The sequence below is a fragment of the Rhamphochromis sp. 'chilingali' genome (genome assembly GCF_963969265.1).
Source record: "Rhamphochromis sp. 'chilingali' genome assembly, chromosome: 1".
Taxonomy (NCBI): domain Eukaryota; kingdom Metazoa; phylum Chordata; class Actinopteri; order Cichliformes; family Cichlidae; genus Rhamphochromis; species Rhamphochromis sp. 'chilingali'.
Window position 1 is genome coordinate 14,324,723 of NC_137929.1, and position 23,913 is coordinate 14,348,635.

Here is a 23,913-nt window from a genome sequence, read left to right on the forward strand (position 1 = left end):
GTCGCCAGGTGTGTCATCAGATTCGAGGAGTTACCTCCTTTTCACAGTATCACCTTAAAGCACTTGTTGCAGGCTACTGAGTTTGCATCTTTTGCTGTGAAGTACAGCCAGACTTTGACCGCTTCACCTTGGGCATTTTTAATCTGTAGCTCTGCTCTAAAAGAACATACATACCTGGGCCCGCCTACTGTCCTTGGAAAGGTAAAATGATTGGCTATAATCCAAAGTGTATGACATCTCAGGAAAAAAAAAGCACCAAGACGTGCGCTGCTTTTCGGTCTGGTTACTATTAAATTTCGTTCATTGAATTCTTTTGGTGGCAAAGAAAGACTGCACCCAGGGTGGTCAAAGCTCAAAAAATGATCTTTATTTTACATTCCCAAGAACGGAGACCTGAACACACGAACACACACGCTCAGGTCTGAAAGCAGCAGCAGCAAGCATGGTTATTTATATATTTCCGCAGCACGTCACACACTCTAAGTTTTGATCAAAACACTCTGCTTAGTGTCATTTTCTGTCTGCACCTCCTGTGCTCTGCAAAAGCATGCAGTTTCCTGTCAGTACTTTTGGCTCAGACTATACTCAGAGCTGGCCCTCTCTTATTAAAATACATAAAACAATATAATCACCAAATAAGCACTAAGAATATCCATTTAAATCCCAACATTACTACCGTTTATGTCAGAACTAGTGCCACAATGGCACCGGATACCGGTAACCATACCTACTGAGTGCCATAGGACACTTAACCTTTGTTTCCATATGCTGGGAACTTCCTGTTGTTCCAAGGAGGACTGGAAAATGTGTGAAGATCTCACAGTCAGTTCCTCACAGCACACTTCAATCATTTCCCTCCCACAGCATCAGGACCAGGGCTTTTTCTCTCTTTGGTCCCACTAAGAGATTTCCACACAAACACCTCATCAGTGGGACTCTCAGAGCTACCAGCCCTTTGCTACAATCACAAAGCTCTTCATTGAAATCAATGATATCAAAGCTGGAATCAAATGAGTCCAAGTCTTCTGCTGATTCAGCATCACATTCATCTTTGCTCCTTGTTCTGCATCCCCACCATGGACTTCATTCCTTTCCAAGCCAGCCTTGAGTGTCCTTTATGCAGCTCATCCTCTACTTTACTTTTACACCTGATTTTAGCTGCTTTATCTCTCTTTCAACAAGTTTATGTGCCTCAATCTTTTTCTTCTCTCCCTCATAACAAGACAGCTTCTTCTGCCTGAGAACATGTTGGAGTGATTTACTAATCCAGGGCTGCTTATTGGGGAAAATACTTCCTGTTTCCAAAGTAATCCCCATTTTTCCCAGAAAGAAATGTAAGTAGAAATCGATGATCTAAGTGAGAACATGAGCCTTTAAAAAGTGCCAGTGGGTGCAGTCAAAGCAGGCCCTCAGTCCCAGTATAGAGTCTTTGGCCCAGAGTGGAACAACTGTGTGCCCAGTTTGAGCTCTCTTCAGTCCTGTGACCTGACAGACCCAGAGGGGCCATCACATCACATTTAGAAGCTCCCCTAATGGAGCCACAACACATGTCCAACACTTAGTCTGTCTTGTTGGACCAACTGGAAGAAATGATTCAAGGACTTAGTCACAGAACAGAGATTCAAATCTCCAAAATCCAACTGGCTGCATCAGGACATATAGTCTGAAACTCTGCACAGTTTCCTGTTTGAAGCTGCTTCCTGTTGGCTTCAGCTGTTTGGAGTTTCCATTTTCTAAACTTCTACATTCTGAACCTTCTTCAGCTCTGAACAGATGATGAAACACTGAATGATTTCAAGCTCACACTTTGTCTAATAAACTTACATCTTTCATTCTTTACACAGATTGGAGAGCTGTGGTTTGTCAGAGATCAGCTGTGATTATCTGGCAGCAGCACTGAAGTCCAACCCCTCCCATCTGAGACAGCTGGACCTGAGAGGAAACAACAAGCTGCAGGATTCAGGAGTGAAGCATCTGTGTGGTTTCCTGGAGAGTCCAGGATGTGGACTTGAAAATCTGAGGTCAGTCAGCATGTTTTAGTTGTGCTGAGATGAATATGATGTGAAAGTTGTGCTGACACTAAACTGCAGACATCAGGCTGATATTATACTGATCCACACTGAGGATCTTCATGGTAAAGTCTGTTTTCTTCTTCTCTGGTTTAGTCCATTGACTGCAGCAGAACAATGTTCACATTTCAAACAGTGAGACTCAACGTATGGCCCGCGGCCCACACGCGGCCTGCCCACCTTTCCTGATTCAGAGAGAGGGGACCCTGATTAACTGTGTAGTGTTCTTCCTCACAGTTCTAAGTATCAGACACAACAATGAATAATCCACAGCTGACTGTCTTTAGCAGGTCAAAGGTCACAGCACACAGCAGACAGTGGGAAATATTATAATTCTGATCATTTATCAGCACATATCCATATGTATAAAAACAAAGCTGACACTGTGAGACTTGATCAGAGGTGTGATCATCACAGCAGAGGCCTTTGTGTCAAAGTCACTGAGGATCAAACAGAAACACATGAAGCAGATTTTCCTGTTCTGGCTTTTTATAGCAGATAACCTTCAAAATATTCTGCAGTCCATCAAAAACTGAAGCAAACCATGAATCAACATGTGAACATGAGCTGATGCTGATGAAGTGAAGCAAAGTTACAGAGGTTTGATTACTGTCAGGGCTCTGTGTGCGGCAGGCAGAGATGAGGATCCAAATGCAGGACTCGAAAAATTGAATGTAACTCAAAAAACCTCAGCTTTATTGCTGGCAGGAAAACAAACATGAAGTGAGGACGGAATACTGAGACCAAGAACACACAGGCATAATCTGAGGGTACGACGCGACACTGAGCACAGGAAAACACAGGGCTAATATACACAGGGTGGTAATCAGCGAATGGGCAACAGGAGGGAGAGGAGGAGCTAGGGCCAACCTTTCCCGTGGCATCAGAGAGGCTAAGAGACAGTACTCCAGGAAAATATCGCATCACTTCAAAGACAGCAGAGACTCACGGAGCCTGTGGCGGGGCATTCAGACCATCACAGATTACAAGCCCCCACCACAGACCTGTGATAGCACTATCCCCCTGCTGAACGAGCTGAACACTTTCTTTGCTCGCTTTGAAGTCCAAAACAGCACCACTGCACAGAAGACCCCACCCCCTCCTGGTGACCAGGTGATGACTCTGTCCCCGGACAGCGTGAGGAGATCCCTCAGCAGGATCAATGCACGTAAAGCTCCGGGTCCTGACAACATTCCTGGTCGTGTACTGAGAGACTGTGCAGTGGAACTCACTGATGTCTTCACAGACATCTTCAACATATCACTCATCCAGGCTGTCGTCCCCACATGTTTTAAAGCCACCACAATCATTCCGGTCCCAAAAAAGTCATCTCCCTCCTGCTTTAATGACTACCGTCCTGTTGCACTTACTCCCATCCTGATGAAGTGCTTCGAGCGACTAGTCATGCAACACATCAAGACTGTCCTGCCCCCCCTCCCTGGATCCCTTCCAGTTTGCGTATCGGCCCAACCGCTCAACCGATGATGCCATCTCCACTGCACTCCACTCGGCACTCACACACCTGGACAAAAAAGACTCATATGTTCGAATGCTGTTCATAGATTTCAGTTCAGCATTCAACACTATAACCCCCCAACAGCTCACTCAAAAACTGGTCCAGCTGGGGCTCAACACCTCACTGTGCAACTGGCTGTTGGATTTCCTCACCGGAAGACCTCAAACAGTACGGGTCGGCAGTAACACATCCAGCACCATCATTTTAAACACGGGGGCCCCGCAGGGATGTGTGCTGAGCCCCCTCCTCTTCACTCTGCTGACCCATGACTGCACTCCATCATACAGCTCCAACCTCTTCATCAAGTTTGCGGACGACACAACGGTGGTGGGTCTCATTAGCAACAGGGATGAGACCGACTACAGAAGTGAGGTGAGACGCCTGGCCACGTGGTGTGCTGACAACAATCTCTCTCTGAATGTGGAGAAGACGAAGGAGATTGTTGTGGACTTCAGGAGAATGCACACCCAACATGCTCCTCTGACCATTGACGGAGCGTCTGTGGAGAGAGTGAGCAGCACCAAGTTCTTGGGTGTGCACATCACAGAGGATCTCTCCTGGACGTACAACACCACAGCACTGGCCAAGAAATCACAGCAGCGTCTCTTCTTTCTCCGCAAACTAAGAAGAGCAGGAGCACCAGCCCCCATCATGCACACTTTCTACAGAGGCACCATCGAGAGCATCCTGTCGAGCTGCATCACTGTGTGGTTTGGAGCCTGCAATGCGTCCTGTCATAGAACCCTCCAACGCATAGTGAGAGCTGCAGAGAGGATCATTGGTGTCTCTCTCCCCTCCCTCCAGGACATTTACAGCACCCGTCTCACTAAAAAAGCCCTTTGCATAGCGGCTGATCCCACGCACCCAATGCAAAGCTTCTTCAAGCTGCTGCCGTCGGGGAGGAGACTGCGGAGTCTCCAGGCCAGGACCAGCAGGCTGAAGGACAGCTTCATCCATCAGGCTGTCAGGAAGCTTAACTCCCTCCCGTTTCTGCCCCCTCTCCCCTCTCTCCTCCACGGTCTCACTGAACTCTGTCACACACACACACACACACACACTCTCTGACTCACTCACTGGCCTGCACCAGTTACCAGTCACTTTGTGGAGCATTGGACTGCCATTACCTCATAAGACTTTGTGTTACACTATCTCATACCGTACATTACCAAATCTCCATTTGCACTATTTGCCTATTTGCACTACTCTGCCTGGTTTGCACTCAATGTCATTTACCCTTATATTGTATATTGTATAGCTTTCTTGTTATATGTAAAATTGTATTATATTATTTAATTTTTTTACTTTAAAATATTTTACTTGCATTTTTAATCACTCTTATATTTAAATGTTCATTTTCTATTTTATCTAGGGATTGAGAGTAACGAAGTTTCTATTCTCTGTATGTCCTGTACATGTGGCAGAATTGACAATAAAGTTGACTTTGACTTTGACTTTGACACAGCTCGGAGAGATCAGGGTTAATGAGACGGGAGAGCTAAGCTGCACACACTAACATAAGACAAAGACTTTCACAATAAAACAGGAAACAAGAATTACTAAACCGGATGCAGACATGACACTGAGAGACAGACTAGACACTGAACAGAAACTGTAAACCACATGAGAACCCAAAACCTAAGAACTGATCCCTCACCAAGAATAAACAAAGCACCAGAACATCAGAAAACAATCCATAATGCAAAAACCAAAACATAATAAACTCAAAATACTGGTTCCAACGGACCCAGAACCGTGACAATTACAGGCAGCTGAGAGTTTGTAATCTGTCATCATTTTAAAAGGTTTAAATTTCTTCAGTATTGAACAGCAGAAATGAGGCTTTGTTTTGGGAGGCCGACAGCAGTGAACACAACAGCAGACTGGTGCGTAATAAGCAGTGAATAATGCAGGAAACAGATTTTTGAAGGTAAACTGTTCTTGAAGTACACTGAGAGAGAGAGAGCTGTGCAGGAAGTAAACGTCAAAGTCAGAGAGAATTCATGACGATGTTCATCAAACGTAAAGCGTAGTTTGGATCTTCTTCTGCTGCTGGTTCAGTCAGTTTTGGTTGGAGACAGATGAAACCTGCAGCTTCAGGATCTGTGAGCTGTCCACTTTCAGCCCCGACGGCGTGTCCGTGTACGTGCCGTCGAGTGAACGATCCACGCTGTGTGTTTCCATCTTTGTGTGTTTAGCTGCTCTCATTTACTGTTTTATCTGTTTGCTTGTTGTTGAAATACTTTTGGGAGCTTTAGCCTGAGATTCTGGCAAAATACATTTATATTAAAAATCGATTCAGGATTGAATGAATCAACATCGCTTTATTCAAATTAAAACCATTTAAATAGGAAAATCCATTTTTTTACAGCCGCCTCTAATGCTGGGTAATGTCAGCTGGTCCATGTGCAGCTGGCTGTGAGGCTCAGGGAGCGTCTACAAAGTGCAACACTGAAAGAACATCATCCATAAATATTGAGTAATAACTGGACTCTCATACAGCGACACTCAAATGCCTTTAAACATCAGCTTATCCTGCTGATCCAAGTCCAACACTGAGTTTGTAAAAACATGTTTGTCAATCATTTTGTTTGGTTTCTGAGGAAAATGATTCAATAACTTGTTGCTAATACACAACATTTCATCATATTTCCTCATAACCCTCTTTTGTCTGACCATTTGATCCCATTTGAATTTGCAATAAAGGATCCACAGAGTTTGGTGACAATAATGACAGTAGATGTTTGTGTGGAAGTGCTGGAAGCAAATGAGTGTGTGATGTTCTTTCAGTGTTGCACTTTGTAGACGCTCCCTGAGCACTGGTCTCACAGCCAGCTGCACATAGAGACCAGTGTTGTTAGTCCAGGTCAGAAGATGACTTGTTGGAATGAAAATGAGCTTGTAGTTTGTCTGCTTTAATAATGTGACTGGAAAAAGGTGTTGGACTTCAAATATGTCCATTTCTTTCACACTTCACCTTTAAAAGTGAAGCCTTGTGGTTCCTGGAAGGAAAAACACGACTTTTTCACGTCTTTGTCCTGTTTTTATGAGAAATGTACGACTTTAATGTGAAACTGGGTGGCTGTTGCTCAGGTGGTAGAGCAGGTCATCTACTGATCGGAAGGTTGGTGGTTCGATTCCCGGCTTCCCCTAGTCTGCATGCCAAATATCCTTGGGCAAGATACTAACCCGAAATTGCTCTCCGATGCATTCATCGGAGTATGAATGTGTGTGAATGTCAGTTGTGTGAATGGGTGAATGCACAAGTTGTGTAAAGCGCTTTGAGTGCTCAGAAGAGTGGAAAAGCACTATATAAGAACCAGTCCATTTACCAAACATTCAGAGTTTTTTCTCTTGTTGTGTTTGTTTGAAGCTGCTTCCTGTTGGCTTCAGCTGTTTGGAGTTTCCATTTTCTAAACTTCTACATTCTGAACCTTCTTCAGCTCTGAACAGATGATGAAACACTGAATGATTTCAAGCTCACACTTTGTCTAATAAACTTACATCTTTCATTCTTTATACAGATTGAGGAGCTGTTTTTTGTCAGAGATCAGCTGTGATTATCTGGCAGCAGCACTGAAGTCCAACCCCTCCCATCTGAGAGAGCTGGACCTGAGTTGGAACTTCCTGAAGGATCCAGATGTGAAGCAGCTGTCTGACCTTCAACAGAGTCCAGACTACAGACTGGAGACTCTACTGTAAGTAGAGTGATGGAGTGAGTGGGTGGTGCTGTCAGCAGTATCGTACTAAACACAGTCAGTATGAAACAAAGATCCAGTGTTTCCTGTAAAGCTGCAGCTTCTCAGTGAAGCTGTGAGAGGAGAATGGTGACAGGCTTCAGGATTGGACACAAACACTTCCTGTTTCTGACCTTTATGGTCACCATAGTAACGGCTGACACGCTCTGATCAAACACTGTCAACAGCCAATCAGCTCTCTGAACAAAGCAGCACGCAGACCAATGACTGCATTCATTTCCAAGTTTAAAGCAGTGAAGAACACAGTCTGTAGGTGAGGAAGAATTTAGTGAGAGCAGATGTTTGGATGGAATTCCTCCAGTTAACAGCTGGAACCATCCATCTGGATTGTTGGGCTTGTTGTTGGGGTTCCTACAGAGCTCCGAGTGGATACACCAAGGTTCTTCTAATGAATGAAAGTCCAAACTCAAACTAGGAGGGAAAAACATTTTCATCAACTTCAATAAAAATCCAAAGATTAGAAAAAGTGAAGCAACAATGAGTCCTAGTACAGTCCCAGCACTGAAGTCCCTGCTGCTCTTTATACTGGATGTGCTGCATCACTGACTGACAGCTGATGAAGAGTCTCTGGAAACACTCGTTTATCTCCTCTGCTCTTCCTTCTTCTCTCTGCAGGTGGAGCCGATGGTAAACAGGACGGTGTGTGTGCTGAGAGAGGAGGAGCTGTGTCCTGATGATCCAGAGAGGTTGAAGCAGCAGCAGCTTGTGTGTAGAGACGCTCTGACTGGGCCATGTTACTGGGAGGTGGAGAGGAGAGCTTCATCCAGCAGTGACTGACAGAGGAATGAGAAGAAGTGCAGATGACTGTCAGTGCTGCAGAGTGAACTGCTCTGAGAACAGCTCCACTGTCAGACACAATGTAGAGTCCAGCATCATCCCTGTGTGTCCCTCTGGATCTGACAGAGGATCATCAGTGTATCTGGACTGTTCTGCTGCTGCTGTCCTTCTACAGTCTCTGCACAGTCTCTGTCTGACTTTGGCTTCAGACCCTCCTGGATCAAACTCACCTGGAAAGACTTTCAAACATCACTCAATAGATTTGAATACAGAATATATTTGATATATACTGTAGATGTACTGTAGAGTTGCAGTTTGTCACTTGTAAATACAGTCTGTGAGCAGCTGTGAGCTGAAAGATCTTTCTAGAAACACGAAATGTTTTCACTCTTCTGTTGCTTTTTCATAAAGTGTCTCTGCCAGCTGTGACTCCTCAGAGCTTCCTCCTCACTTAAATATCGACTCCACTCCTGTGTCAGACAAAACTGAAATGTTGCTTTAACAAACACTTTGTTGCTTCTTGTTCTTTGTTCAGCACAGTATCTGATGGTAAACCTCTTGCACACAACTCTGCTCGTAGTTCCTGGTTACTGATACCTTTTCCTTCACACCTGTCACAGTAGAAGAGGTTTGTAAGGCTTTGAATAGCCCCAACACCAGAATCTCGTCCTCACAATCGTTCTCCTTCCTTCTTGCACTTGGCTGCAAATATCATAGCTGAGCCAGTGTCTTATATTTTTAATCTTTCTCTACAACAGAAGGCTTTACCACAGATGTGGAAGTGTGCCTCTGTACTCCCCCACTGAAAGCTGGTGATTCTTCAACAGTTAGTAATTACAGGCCAATTTCCAAACTCTGTGTCTTATCTAAGGTTCTTCAAAGGCTGGTAAATAATCAACTTCAAAGTTATCTGGATGAAAATGGGATTTTATCTCCCTTCCAGTCTGGTTTTAGGAAACTGCACAGTACTGGAACTGCTTCGATAAAAGTTCTCAAAGACGTCTATGAAGCGCTGGATGCAAAGAACTACTGTGCAGCTCTTTTTATTGATCTATCAAAGTCTTTGACACTGTTGACCACAACAAAAACTCTTCTGGCACAACTTCACCTACTTCCAAGCTGCGTGGAGAGGATGAGGATCTAACAGCACAGGAACTCCAGCAACACTCAGCAGCAGCTGCTCCCAGTCCCTTGGTTTATGAGCTGAGCTGCTGACCACAGCATTTTATGTCATAGATTACTGGAAATAGGCCTTTCAGACCGAGCAGCTGGCTGCTTCTCTAATGTTCTTTTGGACATCAGCAGTGCGTTCAGCTCAATGGTCTCTCTTCCAGCTTTTTAAATGTCACTAAACGAGTGCACAGGGTTCTGTCCTGGGCTACTTATGTCAACGGTGTGGCACAAAATCTAGATGCATCTGTTCATTTTATACCATCAACATAGTTTTCAAGCCATTACAGCAGCTGTTGATAGTATTCAGTCTCAGCTGGCTCAGACTGGCTTTAAATGTAGAAAAAACCAAAGTCATGTTGTTCACAAACAGAAAGAGGGTCCGGCTTTATTTCCTTCTCCTGTATCTGCTCAAAGTATTTCTATTGAAACTGTGGCCTCGTACACATACCTCGGTATTGTGGTTGATGACAGTCGTTCCTATAAGCCACACATTGAACATCTAATAAAGACACTGAGGCTGAAGTTGGGCTTCTCTTCCAGGAACAGATCATGTTTCACAGGAAAAAGCTTGTTGCTGCCACCTTTTTTTTACCTGCCCTGGATTACAGTGACATGATTTATATGAATGACTCTGCTCGCTCTCTTCATCTGTTGGATTTTGTCCATCATGGGGCATTAAGATTTATAACTGTCTGTAAACCTTTAACACACCACTGTACTCTGTGTTCTCTGGTTAACTGGTCCTCATTGGTCTTACACAGGATGGTCCATTAGTATCATTTTATCTATCAATCTGTTTCTGGGTTACTGCCTCCTATTTATCAGAGTACATGTTAGGCAAACAGTTTAGTCACAGCCTGCAGTCTCAGGACATCTTCACATCCACTGTTCCATCAGTTCATGCAGAGCTTGGGAAGAAGGCGTTCTCCTTTTCTGCTCCGTCTTCATGGAAAACATAACCGAAGGATTTAAGGCTCTCCGTTGATTTCACTTGCAGACTTCAAAAGACGTACACATGTTTTTGTGAAACCATCTCTGGAAACTTGTTCTCGTTTTTAATGTGACTGAGTACATTACACAAACTTTTCTTTTATTGTTGTAATTTTAATATGTGTGTCTGGAACAGATCTCTCTTGTAAATGAGACATTGAGTCTCAATGAGCCGACCTGTATTAATAAAGCTTCAATTACAAAGTCCTTTGTATAAAAGTTCCTTCAGCTGCCAGAGGGACGTGCTGTGGCACTATCGGTTTCTGAGCCTTTATATTGTTTGTTAGAAACTACAAATATAATGGCTCACTGTATTTCAGAATCAGAGAAACTTTATTAATCCAGGAGGGAAACTGAGTTGTCAGCAAATATACAAGAAACAACAAGCACTCATATAAAGTGAGTGTAGAAACAGAGTTATGATAGATAAATATTCAGATAAATAATATCAATATATAATATAAATAATCTATAATCCAGTTTTGAGTTCCCTCCCCAGACGCCTTAACGCCCACTCACATCCTGGGCCATCTGACCTCAGGAAATCACATGATAGGGTGGGGCCAGGTTTCACAATGAGCTCACCCGAAACCCTGGCTGATTAGGACCCCCACCCGCTTTCACACCTTGGCTCATGTGATTACGTAGAGGATCATCAGGGGGTCCTTTGTCCCTCTTTGGGGGGAAACTCCCACTGGGTTTAAATCTGGGACTCCCCACCAACTGACCCTTAAAACTGAAGAAGCATCTCAGATGAGAGGTGAAACATCTTCAAGCAACTCAAAGAAGTCCAGACGCTTTTCTTTGCAAGCTCCTTAGTCTACAATGACCTGGATGACTGAGAACTGTCACAGACAACTCAGTCCTGTATTTTAGGTTATTCTGAATAAATCGTTCATGCCCTCTCTTTGGAAAGAAGCTGTTGTGGTTCCTGGTCCTAAATCTAGTCGTCCAAAAGTTCTAAACGACTTCAGGCCTGCTGCCCTCACCTCAGTCTTTGAAAAAATCATCAGAAATGTGATTATGGAAGACACTGAACTTCAGCTTGATTCAATGCAGATTGCACATAAGCCCAATAGAGGAGTGGAGGACGCGCTTTTGATTCTACTTCACCTGATTGTCAAACACGTAGAGAGTAAAGGACTTCAGTTCATCGATTTCTCTGCTGCTTTCAATAACACAGCCCCAGATTTGAATCAAAAGACTTTTAGAACAGTTTGAAATCCGGACAAACCTGAGCAAGTGCAGTCATATAAATATCTTGATGACAAATGCTATTATTTTTCTGTAAAGCAAATTGACCTAAAAGTAAAGTAACCTTGATATGTCAGGATGTAGATGCCCCACCCAAAAACGTCATCCAGCCCTGAAACATCGGTACTGCTCAAAGCAGCATTGCTGTCCACACGTCCATCAGAGTGTTTCTTTGGACTTCATGGTGTTGCTGCTCCCAGTATTCTCTGAGACAACCTCTGAGGCCGTCACAGAGCAGCTGTATTTGTACTGACATTACATTACACACAGGTGCACTCTATTTAGTCATTAGCACTCATCAGGCAATGTCTATGGGCAACTGACCGCACTCAGACCAAAGGGGGCTGAATAATAATGCACATAACAATTCTCTTCACTCTGCTGACAAGAGATTCAACCCCCACTATGAGCACCTTCTAAAGAGCACCATTGAGAGTATCCTCACCAACTGCATCACTGTGTGGTATGACTCCTGCACTGGGTCCTGCAGGAAAAATATGACAACGGGTAGTGAGAGCAGTGGAGAGGATTGCAGGTACCTCTCTTGCCTCCCTCCCCAGGAGATCTACTGCGCCTGCCTCATCCAGAAGGTCCTGAACGTAAAGGAGGGATTGAAAAAAAAAACAAGAACAGTTTAAAAACAGCAACGGGGCTGCCTCTGTTAAAAACAACAGAAATGCGAGCAGGGTGGTTAATTCAGCCCAGTTGTCAGTAAGTTTAAAAGTTCTGATCTAATAAGTGGTTGGTCTGCTAGACAATTCTTTATTAATCACAGTTGTCAATGTTTTCTTGTATATCATGAAGTAAGAAACTAACAAGACATGTATATACACATAAAATGTTAATTTATAAAAGAGCATAAATAAAAAAGTTATTCACATCAGAATAACATCATCACACTAAAGACATCCAACTAGAAAAAACTTCAACTATTTTAATTTAAGCTACTTCTGATTTTTAATTTAATCAGCTATTAACTGAGAGACAAAACATTTCAAGATGGATTTGATCATACATTTACAGGTTTGGTCGCCATAAATACTTTTTAACTATCTACAACAATAAAACAACAAAGATGTGAAACTTAAAGGTTTGTTATACATCCGTTTGCTTACATGAAAGACTGGCTGCATGTTTTTCTTTGTTGTTCTTGCAGGTTTCAAAACTACACGCCCTGGGCTACCAGCCAGTTCTGTTTCTTGGACAGTTTGACCGTAAGGGCCGTATAGTAGGGGACGTGATCACTCACATCGAACCAGCGGAAGGTGCTGCACGTGACATCCTCATGAAGATGAGGAAGCTTTATGAACACCTTCTGAGAAGTAAGATATGCGTTGCCCATTATCTGTAACCAGGTGTCCTTATCAGGCAGCCTATCCTAGCTGTCTTTGGGTGATACTCATGGTACACCCTAGATAAGTAGGCAGTTCACCACGAGGTACATAGAGACAAACAAGATGGTGAAGACGAGGATAGTTCAGAGTCACCAGCTATTCTATTCAACTCTACTCTATTCTGTTCTGTTCTATTCAACTCTACTCTACTCTGTTCTATTCTATTCAACTCTACTCTATTCTGTTCTATTCTATTCAACTCTACTCTATTCTGTTCTATTCAATTCTATTATTCAGCCAAGGTTCAGACCAGTAACCTTCTTGCTGTGAGGTGACAGCTGCCCTACATGTCCTGTGGCTAACATGAAAATAGTGTTATATCTCCCCATGTGGTGTTCACATCACCAAAGCTAGCCATCGTGAACCTCTGGTGTTACCTGACTTAAAAATTTTGTATATATGTGTGTGTGTGTGTATATTATGGGCTTTCACACTCATGTTTATACAAATGTAATTGTACAAATCTTCTCGAACACCACACCTGATAATTCTCTTTGAGACTTTCTAGTATAACAAGTACATATGTAAACATGTTACCAATATGAACACAAAGATTCTTATACACTTATACACTTCTTAAGAGGTCACCTGATTACATCCCTGAGGTCGTTAGCATCACCACTGTACAAAACTCTTAAGTCACAGTACTAGGTTGAAGTGTCAAAGGTTGTGCACTACAAATTCAGGAAAGTAGTGTCATCAGAGGATAAAAGTCATTAGCTCTCTGGATTTATAGTCACACTCATTAATTTATTAATGTACAATGTAGAAAAGCACTACAGATGTCACACTACCCCCGAGGGCACTTGTACTGAATGATTTGGGTCAGTGAGGGTGTGAGATGACTTACTTAATGCCAATATTTGCAAGTTGTAACTTTAGTAAAAACTTAACTGAAAACATGCAAATCACTACTTGTTATGTGTTTATGTGTACTGTACATTTTCAACCCCTTTTAATGAATATTTAGTATTTAAAATTTTGCAGAATTACAAGTTTCACCTCCTGCTAACAGTTCTCCACCAGCAGCTGGACCATCCTCTGCTGACAGTGTGGATGCTGGACCAGTCCCAGACCCAGAGGCTCTAAACCAGGAATTTATTCTTCATTTAGAGCCTGAACCAACATCTTCCTCTGTCAGCCTCCTGCATCCTCCTCTTCATCTCTGCTTCCTCCTGCATCCTCCTCTTCATCTCTGCTTCCTGCTGCATCCTCCTCTTCATCTCTGCTTCCTGCTGCATCCTCCTCTTCATCTCTGCTTCCTCCTGCATCCTCCTCTTCATCTCTGCTTCCTCCTGCATCCTCCTCTTCATCTCTGCTTCCTCCTGCATCCTCCTCTTCATCTCTGCTTCCTCCTGCATCTCTGCTTCCTCCTGCATCCCCCTCTTCATCTCTGCTTCCTCCTGCATCCTCCTCTTCATCTCTGCTTCCTCCTGCATCCTCCTCTTCATCTCTGCCAGCCTCCTGCATCCTCCTCTTCATCCCTGCTTCCTCCTGCATCCTCCTCTTCATCTCTGCTTCCTCCTGCATCCTCCTCTTCATCTCTGCTTCCTCCTGCATCTCTGCTTCCTCCTGCATCCCCCTCTTCATCTCTGCTTCCTCCTGCATCCTCCTCTTCATCTCTGCTTCCTCCTGCATCCTCCTCTTCATCTCTGCCAGCCTCCTGCATCCTCCTCTTCATCTCTGCTTCCTCCTGCATCCTCCTCTTCGTCTCTGCTTTCTCCTGCATCCTCCTCTTCATCTCTGCTTCCTCCTGCATCCTCCTCTTCATCTCTGCTTCCTCCTGCATCCTCCTCTTCATCTCTGCTTTCTCCTGCATCCTCCTCTTCATCTCTGCTTCCTCCTGCATCTCTGCTTCCTCCTGCATCCCCCTCTTCATCTCTGCTTCCTCCTGCATCCTCCTCTTCATCTCTGCTTCCTCCTGCATCCTCCTCTTCATCTCTGCTTCCTCCTGCATCCTCCTCTTCATCTCTGCTTCCTCCTGCATCCTCCTCTCCATCTCCACTTCCTGCATCTCCCTCGATTTCTACGGCGTACACCTCGGATGTCCCAACCAAAAAAAGGAAAAGGAAAGGTTAGACGTTATGTTATTGTAAATGTACGAAACACATGACAGGTTCGTTAAGTTTGATAAGATTTCTTTTTTCATTTTGTTTCATTCTTTCATTTTCTCCAGTTTTACAGACCTCATGTAAATATTTCCTTTGTTATTTTTCAGAATGCTGAAAACACCGTACACAGAAGATTTTCAAATATGAAGAGATAGTAGACAGGAGAGTTGTAAATGTAAGTAATTTAGCCTGCTGCTGTGTAGATTTGTTTGCATCTTTGGACTTCCCGGATTTGAACTGTGCCTGACTGACTATCCATAAGCTTTTGTATTTGATGAATCTTCACTAATTCAGCCACTGAGTCTGGATTTCGCTCCAAATAGGACATTAAATAGGAACATACCACCTGATACGACCTGGTCGTGCTGCCTTCCTGATGTTTACGTTCTTTAAAGTCCTCCTGACATCATGCTCAGAAGGAGTGATTGATGTGGAGGTGCTCCTTCCCATTCAGTAACATCTGCTTCAGTTAGTTTTGCTTGTGAGCCACAATGTAAGCAGTGTTGCTTTGCTGACATGCACTCGATGCTGGCAGTACAAGCGTTGTAGTGGTTCTTATGTTTTTGTAAACTAATTGTATAATATATTGAGCCATTCAATAGTACACAAATGTTAGAAGGCTCCTTTTTGTATGCAACTTGCATGTCTTTCTTAACTAAATGTTTGTTTAAGATAAGATAAGATAAGATAAGATAACCTTTATTAGTCCCACACGTGGGAAATTTGTTTTGTCACAGCAGGAAGTGGACAGTGCAAAAGTTATGAGGCAAAAATTAGGATACAATAAGAATAAATACAGTACACAACTGTACAGAACAGAATAAAATAAAATACTATATACAGTAGAATAAAATAAAATAAATATACAATAAGATAAAAATAGAATACAAATACAAATGCTATATACAACTGAGTAAAAATACAACGATGACAGAAAGGATTATTGCACTTAGTATTATTGCATATGTATGGATGTGTGTGTTTATATCATGTTTTTCAGGAAAAAGAAGAAGTTAAAGTCAAGTGGAAGCCCTGCTCAACATGGTATGTAGAAACAACTTTGTTGGACGGGAACAGACATTCATACTGTTGATAAATAGTTATCACCTCAATTTGAACTCATGTATTTGGACTAAAGTAAATTGGGAGCTTTTAGCTGTCAAGCTGCTCTTCTGTGAGGAGCTTGATAGCTGTCCACCTCCAAAGTCCATTATGAGTTTTGGAGGTGGACATGGTCAAGACTTTTAAGAGTTGGCATAAGACTTCACTTCTTTATAGAGCTTATAGTTAGGGCTGGTTCAGGTCAGCCCTTAGTTATGCTGTCATAGGACCAGACTGCTGGGGGTTAGTCCCCCCCCCCCCCCCTCCCTCTCTCTGTCTGTCTCTTTCAGGGTTATGCAGGCTCAGTATTGGTTGAAGATGCAGTCACGTCTCCTTTTACTAAAAACTCTCCCCCTCTCCCTCACCACCATCTGTAAACACACATGTCTCAGTAATGCAGTTCATGCATGTTACTAACTAAACTTCTTCCCTGGAGTTTCTGTGCTCTCTCATCCAGCAGGTTCTGAAGGATCGTGGCTGCTGCTGTGGTCCTGCTTGACGTCTGCTTCATATATTATTACTCTCTGACTTGATTTGATTCATTTATATTACAATGAAGGTGTATAAAGCATGACATGAATATAGAAGATATTTCATCCTAAAAAATTGTCGTATGTCACAACCTAAATGATCCTATTTTGTGTGTGTGGTTGTTGTTTGTTATGTTTTTCTCCTGACAGTGGCAAAGTGTGGGATGACACATGGGAACCTGCGCAGTTTTACACACAGTAAACCAGGCACCACAGGTGGCAGAGATCGCACAGTTCACAGTTTGTAGTTCAGCATAAAAGTTCAAAATAAGATATTTACTGTACAATTCTAACCAGTGTCAGTCTCTGTTTCACTCTCTAACTGTGGCTTAAGTACATAAAACACTCATGAATCTGATCCATCAATAATATCTTCCCAGCACTCGATATCTCATAGTTTTACATACCAGCCAACATTATTGTCTACATGCTCATAAATATAGAAGTGACTTGGCTATTGTAACATATTGCAAGTTAAAGCAATACTGCACTGCACGTAAAGTAAGTAACATCTAGTATGAGGTGATTAGGGTCAGCAGTGCTGTGTATGGGAGCCTAAAGCAAAGCTAACTGCACCAGTACCAGCTTCACAACATGTTGTATATTATACGTTTCTACCTGTTTGTAATTTGTCATCTGTCATGTTTAGATGCAGTGACAATTGCACATTTGGAGTCGTGGTCATATGTGGTTTTTATATACAGGGTATTATTTTTTTCTTTTAATTGTCATTTTTTTCTATTTTTCTTGTTTGTTTGCACATCATTATTGTGTGCATATTGCATATGTAACATTATTTTTATTGTTAATATTATTATTAGATGCCAAAGATACAATTTGATTAAGGGTTTTCCTGCCAAAATGTCAATAAAAATGCAATTACACGCGTAAACAATAGGATCAAAATACACTTTTAAAAAGTCTGTTGATCAAATACTGATTTTCAAAACATTCTAGAGGAAAATAGAGATAAAATAATCTGAATACTAACAGTGATCTTGGATGATGATGGAGGCTTGAATGGATTATTCTGTTTCAGTCAATAGGTTCATATCTATGACAATAATTTGATAAGTTTAACAGGTTGGTTCAGGCCTGGCAATGCAGCAAATATTCACAAACTTTTGTTTTTGAAGAATGTTGATCTTTTTTGGGATGAAGCTATCTGGCAACATGACACAGCCCTTTAACCTCATCTGTATGTCTATCATGTGGCTGTGGTACTGGGTTTTGGTTTGATGCATATGCAGGTTACAGCTGGGGAATGGCAGTATGTTGTGGATTGATTTGGCATGTTCAACCACTGTTACACCAAACTCTCTCACTTATAACATGATCAAGGCCTCTTACCCAGTGTCATGGATTTTCTGTAGTTTTGGGGACACAGGTCCAAAGTCTGAGGCAGTAAGTCAGATCAAAGAAGGCAATGATTCTAAAATGGGAGTTTACTCGTGTCATTGTGTATATCCAGGAATATGTGCCTGAGGATAGTTGTCATGAAAACAATATTAAATCAAAGTATTCCTTAATGACCACAGCTGGCATGAGTTCTCCAAAGCTGCCTGCTGTCTCAGGATCTGTCTCCAAAAAGAACCAGGGAGCGCTAACATGTTATGTTCTAAACTGATGAAGAAAATGCACATTAAACATAGTATAAACTTACTGAGTGAAGTAATGTGAAGAGGATGCCTTTAGCTCCTATTGGGTTGGTTCCTTGATCAGTGCAATACAGAATCATTCATCTGGTTTGATGTAATGTCCTTAAAACACGTCAAAATGAGGCTCTGTAGTCTGTGTGGCCTCCACATGCCTGTATGACCTCACTACAACACCTGGGCATGCTCCTGATGAAGTGGCAGATGGTCTCCTGATGGATCTCCTCCCAGACTCCAGGACTAAAGCATCTGCCCACTCCTGGACATTTTGTGGTGCAGTTGGTGGATGGAGTGAGACGTGATGTCCCAGATGTCCTCAAATGGATTCAGGTCTGGGGAATGGGTGGGCCAGTCCACAGCATCAATGCCTTCGTCTTGCAGGAACTGCTGACACACTCCAGCCACATGAGGTCTAGCGTTGTCTTGCATTAGGAGGAACCCGGGGCCACCCGCACCAGCATATAGTCTCACAAGGGGTCTGAGGATCTAATTTCAGCACCTAATGGCAGTCAGGCTACCTCTGCCGAGCACATGGAGGGCTGTGCGGTCCCCCAAAGAAATGCCACCCCACACCATTAGTGACCCACTGCCCAACCATCATGCTGGAGGATGTTTCAGGCAGCAGAAGGTTCTCCAATATGTCTCCAGACTCTGTCACAAGTACTTAGTGTGAACTTGCTTTCATCTGTGAAGAGCACAGGGCGCCAGTGGCAAAGTTGCCAATCTTGGTGTTCTCTGGCAAATGCCAAACATCCTGCACGGTGTTGGGCTGTAAGCACAACCCCACCTGTGGACGTCGAGCCCTCATAACACCCTCATGGAGTCAGTATCTGACTGTTTGAACAGACGTGCATATTTGTGGCCTGCTGGAGGTCATTTTGCACAGCTCTGGCCTTTCTTTCCTACCCCACAGTACCTTTCCTTATCTTTTGTTTCCTACTCTTTTACTTAGTCTTTGATCACGGTTGTCTTTCTGGATAATTAATGTCATTTGTTCTGGGGCGAGTCACTGGCTCGGGTGCATTCTGGGACTGTCAGTTCACCAGTGTGCTGGCATGCTTCTTAACAAACACACCACTACAGCAAACATCTCAGTTGTACTTGTTGATTTCTTCAACAAAACACTGAACAAAAAATGTCCTTGTGAGTGTGCTGCCTGGTGCTTTTGTAACCAATACGTCTACTCACCAAAGAATGAGTGAAGCAACATGGATAACAGCAGAGGACAATTTATTTAGGGTCTGATGGCAATTTACCATCGGTGTCCAGCACTTTAAAGGATTGGATGGACTGGAGCACATCTGTCCTTAACATACCCTCTTAAACATCAGCTTGACACTGATACATCAAAGGAAACTCAACAGACTCTAAGTGCAAATGTTTCAACCTGAACAACTTAAACCTTCTCTGGGATACAATGTAAATGAAGACAAGAAGAAGAAAAATATTTCCATCAATAATCACTTCTCCTAACCAGGAGACAAGTGAATATATTATGTAAAGAGTCCTTTTTCTCAGTCCTGGGGTTGTAACACCACAACCTCCTCAGTCCGTAATCAGAGAGTGTCTATTTGACAATAACCAAAATGTCTTTGGATAGTCTTTGTGAATGCAAAAAGAAAAAAAAAACAATGATGTTAGCTGGCCAGCAATTAAAGAGACTGTATGGCACTGAGTGCGGGCGTGTGTGTGAGTACTTCGGTCCAAATAATCGAAGTCCGGATGGATGAATGAATGGCAGCCGCTTGTCCTTTAATGGCACCAGCGAGACAGCACAGCAGTAAGGCAGCACAGCAGTAAGGCAGCACAGCAGCGAGGCGTCTGGCAGGAGAACGAACAATAGTCTTTTTTTAAGGCTACTGCAGAAGGAGATATTCCCCGCTAGCTCACCCAAGCTTGCTCTCTGGCACAGCTACAAGCCACGTGAGCTCATAACCCCACAGTGACATACGAACTTGGCTACCAACGTCCGCTTAGCATGGCGGCTAATTGTCGAGCTTGCTAGCTTAGCCTCGATTAGCGATTAGCACCTTAATAACCATTACTACACATCACATCATAGCAAACACATGATAACACATGGAATAGTATAATATACATACAAAACTGATTTTTACCTGGCAGGAGAACGAACAATAGTCTTTTTTTAAGGCTACTGCAGAAGGAGATATTCCCTGCTAGCTCACCCAAGCTTGCTCTCTGGCACAGCTACAAGCCACGTGAGCTCATAGCCCCTCCCGCTAGGATGTACTACCACAGTCGACTGTTGTAAAGCAGCCACAAACCAATAGCAATTAAAAAAAAAACAACTCAAAATCATTGAAGAACATTTTATAACACCCAATATAGATATATACATATATACTGAATATCACACAATATCAGATAACCAAATTAACACTGGGTTACACTTTTACATTTTGTGATAATTTGAGCAGCCCAGAAAGCATCCCATGAATTAAATTATGTTATTGTATCTGAACATGTGCACTAGTCATTAAATTAGATGGGAAAGAATGATTCAGGGTAAACAACTGCACCAAGGGAATTACATTTTTCTTCTCAACATGTAAAATGTCTGTTGATAACCAATTTCTGAAAAAGACATTATAAAAATCACATTAAACAGATGTGATTAACTTTTTATTCTAGCAAACATAACATCAATGATGACACAATCAGTCTTCATCAGAAGTGCTCAAATCACTCTCAGCGGCATCGTCTGTGTTAGAGATTTTCTACATTATACATTGTAACCAAATCTCTATAAAACAATATAATCAAGTAAGCCTTATATTTTAACCAAGTAAGCCTTATATTTTAACCAAGTATGCCTTATATTTTGTGTGTTCATATATTTTCACATAACCAAGCCTATTGTTGAAGAATCACCTAACCAAGTCTATTGTTAAAGGAAAACTGATGCATTCCTTACCTAAGTGTCTGAGATGTTTGACAGCATGATATAATGATGCATTCTTTTCCTATAGTGTCTGTGATGTCAGATAAAGCATGATATACTTCTGTATTTTTATCCCAGTGTGTGAAAGATCAGATAAGTTGATTTAATGTTTAACCTCTTCCCTGACTGTTAAAAAGAGGAAGTACTATGTAACCCATTTTTGCCTTATAAATAAAGCAAGCGAGCCTGTGCTCGGTGTGTTTTGTCTTCTCAGAGACATTCACCCGTGTGGGTGTCTTCTCAGAGACATTCACCCGTGCGCACGTTTTCTAATTACACTCTGAGTCGGTCTGCAGTTGTCTCATTTCTCTTACTTGTGTTTGAACAAATGTCTACCCCTGACATTTAATTGGTCCTTCGTAGCCGGAGAACTGACTGTTATTTTTAACGTCTAGTTTTCCACAGACGGTCTTCATCGGATCCTGACGTCGTGACGCCTGCGCTGGAAAAGAGTCTGTGCACAGCAAAAGAAAATCCGGGAGCGTGAATTCGATCTCCGGTCAGCGTCTTATACAGGCCTTCACGGCTCCAGGACCCGATGGGCACCGGATCAAAAAACGCAGCGCCACAGTAAGGTGAATATGAAACACTGCATTCCATCAAGCGTTAAAATACGTTGATATTGAGATTTTCCTTTAAAATAGTGTAAACCTGGTTAGCGCCGACAGATCTCAGTCCAGAAGGGACTTAGAGACAACAGGCAAGAGCGAATTCTAGAAGTCGCTATTAAAAGTTCCGGTTGCTCTGGGTAGCAGCTGTAACGGAACGAGTTCCGGTCGCTCTGGGAGTGGCTGCAACGGAACAGGTTGAAGGTGTTACATGAAATAGGCCTACGGAAAATCTCAATAAAAATTATAAAAACGCGCTTTGTTTATGTTGAAATAGATGAGTGAGTTGTTTTTACGACCCAATACGCGGTCGAACCACTTCTCAAACTGTTTTCCTGTGTACACTCACGTATTGGTTAAAGTGGAAAAAGGGTTGTGCTTCATCACGTAAAATCAATAACCGCTCTCTCGGATAGCGGGAGAGTAGAAGGCTGTTATTGAAAACCCATTCCCACTTTTTCATGCCAAAGAAGGTGTTACAGTTCTGACGTAATTAGTTCAAAATGGGTAATTCTAAAACTAAAGTAAAATTAACAGCAGATGAAGAAAAGCTTGAAAAAAACTGTCAAAACGCAGGAAGAGTCAGTGCAAATAGGTGGAGAAATCCACATAAAATTTCTTGTCCAGCCTGGCAAGGCAAATGCAACCCAGAGTCAATAAATGCTTTAAAAACCGCTTTGCAAAAAGAGCTATATGAGGAAAAAAGTCAAAAGAAAGTAAAAAGCAGGACAAAGAAGGGACAAAAGAGAGATTAAATGCTGTAATTGTGAAAAAAAAACGGGCACTTTGCTCGAGACTGCAGGAGTGTAATTCAGGAACAGGAAAGTGATGAATGACTAGCACGAGAGGAAGGACGTGAAACAGATGAAGCAGAGGTTTACAATGTAGAACAACTACTGTTAGGTTCAGAAGACAAGCCAACAGTTGTAATATATGTGAAAGGTGTGCCGTTAAAAAATGTTTTGAGACACAGGAGCTTGTAAAACTGTTTTAACTGTAGAAGTCCCAAATGTAACATTCTCAAAAAACACTATAATTGTGAAATCAGCCTCAGGACATGTGACAAAACAGCATCTAACCGATCCCCTTTTATGTCACATAGAGATAGTGGCTGTGGCTGCAAAAATCAGTGCATTTATGACCCATCATGCCCAGATTGTATGAAATAAATAAAAGGAAATCATTCATATGAAGACCTTTTCTATAAAAAAAAAAAAGAGAGATGCATAAGGTAGATTAAGGCTGTGTCATTGTTCAGCCAAGGAAAGTGTGTGAAAAGATAAATGTTTCCATCCTGGAGGGTGGGTGAGACTGCAGCTCACTCACAGTCCCTGATGGATACAAAATAAAATATAATAATCTGAAGGTTGGATCTGAGATGAGGCAAACAGAAGACCAGTCTAAAACTAGGCACAAACCTGTTCAGAGAAAAAGCAAATTTTGTAGAGATTGGATGAACTATAAATTATCTGTTTGCCGAGTAAGATGATCCTAACTATTAAATTGGCTCAGTAGTAGTATAGTGATATACACTAATAAAATATTGTGATATACTATTGTTATTATATAGAGAGAAAAAGATGATAATAATTAATAAAAAATATAATATTAATATTGACAAGAAGTATCTTAGCCAGTATGATGTGAGATGGACAATTGTTATGAAGTAGTCTGCATCAAGCTTAAAGGTTTGCTCAAACTCAGTATAATGAAATATGAGATGAAGAAAATAAAAGCAATATCTAAACCAATTAGGTGCATAGAGGCACTTAACCTGCTTGAAAACCTGTCATTTATCCTAGATAAATATTACTGAGATACAGAGCACATCTATAATAACAACTAATAAGCCAAACCCTGTAAGATAATAACTAAACCTGCAGGATTATGAAGCTGAATTAAATGTGTGGACACCGCTAAGTTGATAAGCATGTTACACATTTTCTTTTATTTTTTATTTATTGGGTTTTTTTAAGAACAGAGGCTGCATGCTATTAAAAGCGAACACATGCAGCTGT

General features: G+C 42.2%; 3 protein-coding genes across 3 annotated transcripts in view; 1 reads left to right on the forward strand and 2 right to left on the reverse strand.

The window, feature by feature from the left end:
• The window catches only part of LOC308400036 (NACHT, LRR and PYD domains-containing protein 12-like), a gene marked incomplete at its 5' end in the record, with an annotated part of 32,703 nt that extends 30,355 nt beyond the window's left edge, over positions 1-2,348 (forward strand). Inside the window, one exon of the mRNA XM_080887505.1 lies at positions 1,845-2,348. Coding sequence (XP_080743631.1) covers positions 1,845-2,040 — 196 coding nt within the window. The 3' untranslated portion in view covers positions 2,041-2,348. The remainder of the gene's footprint in view (positions 1-1,844) is intronic.
• Positions 1-23,913, reverse strand: part of LOC308407496 (protein NLRC3-like) — a gene marked incomplete at its 3' end in the record, with an annotated part of 496,743 nt that overhangs the window by 107,559 nt on the left and 365,271 nt on the right. The gene's annotated exons all lie outside the window — the stretch shown is intronic.
• LOC308394039 (protein NLRC3-like) overlaps positions 1-23,913 on the reverse strand; it is a 237,891-nt gene that overhangs the window by 98,774 nt on the left and 115,204 nt on the right. The window lies entirely within an intron of this gene.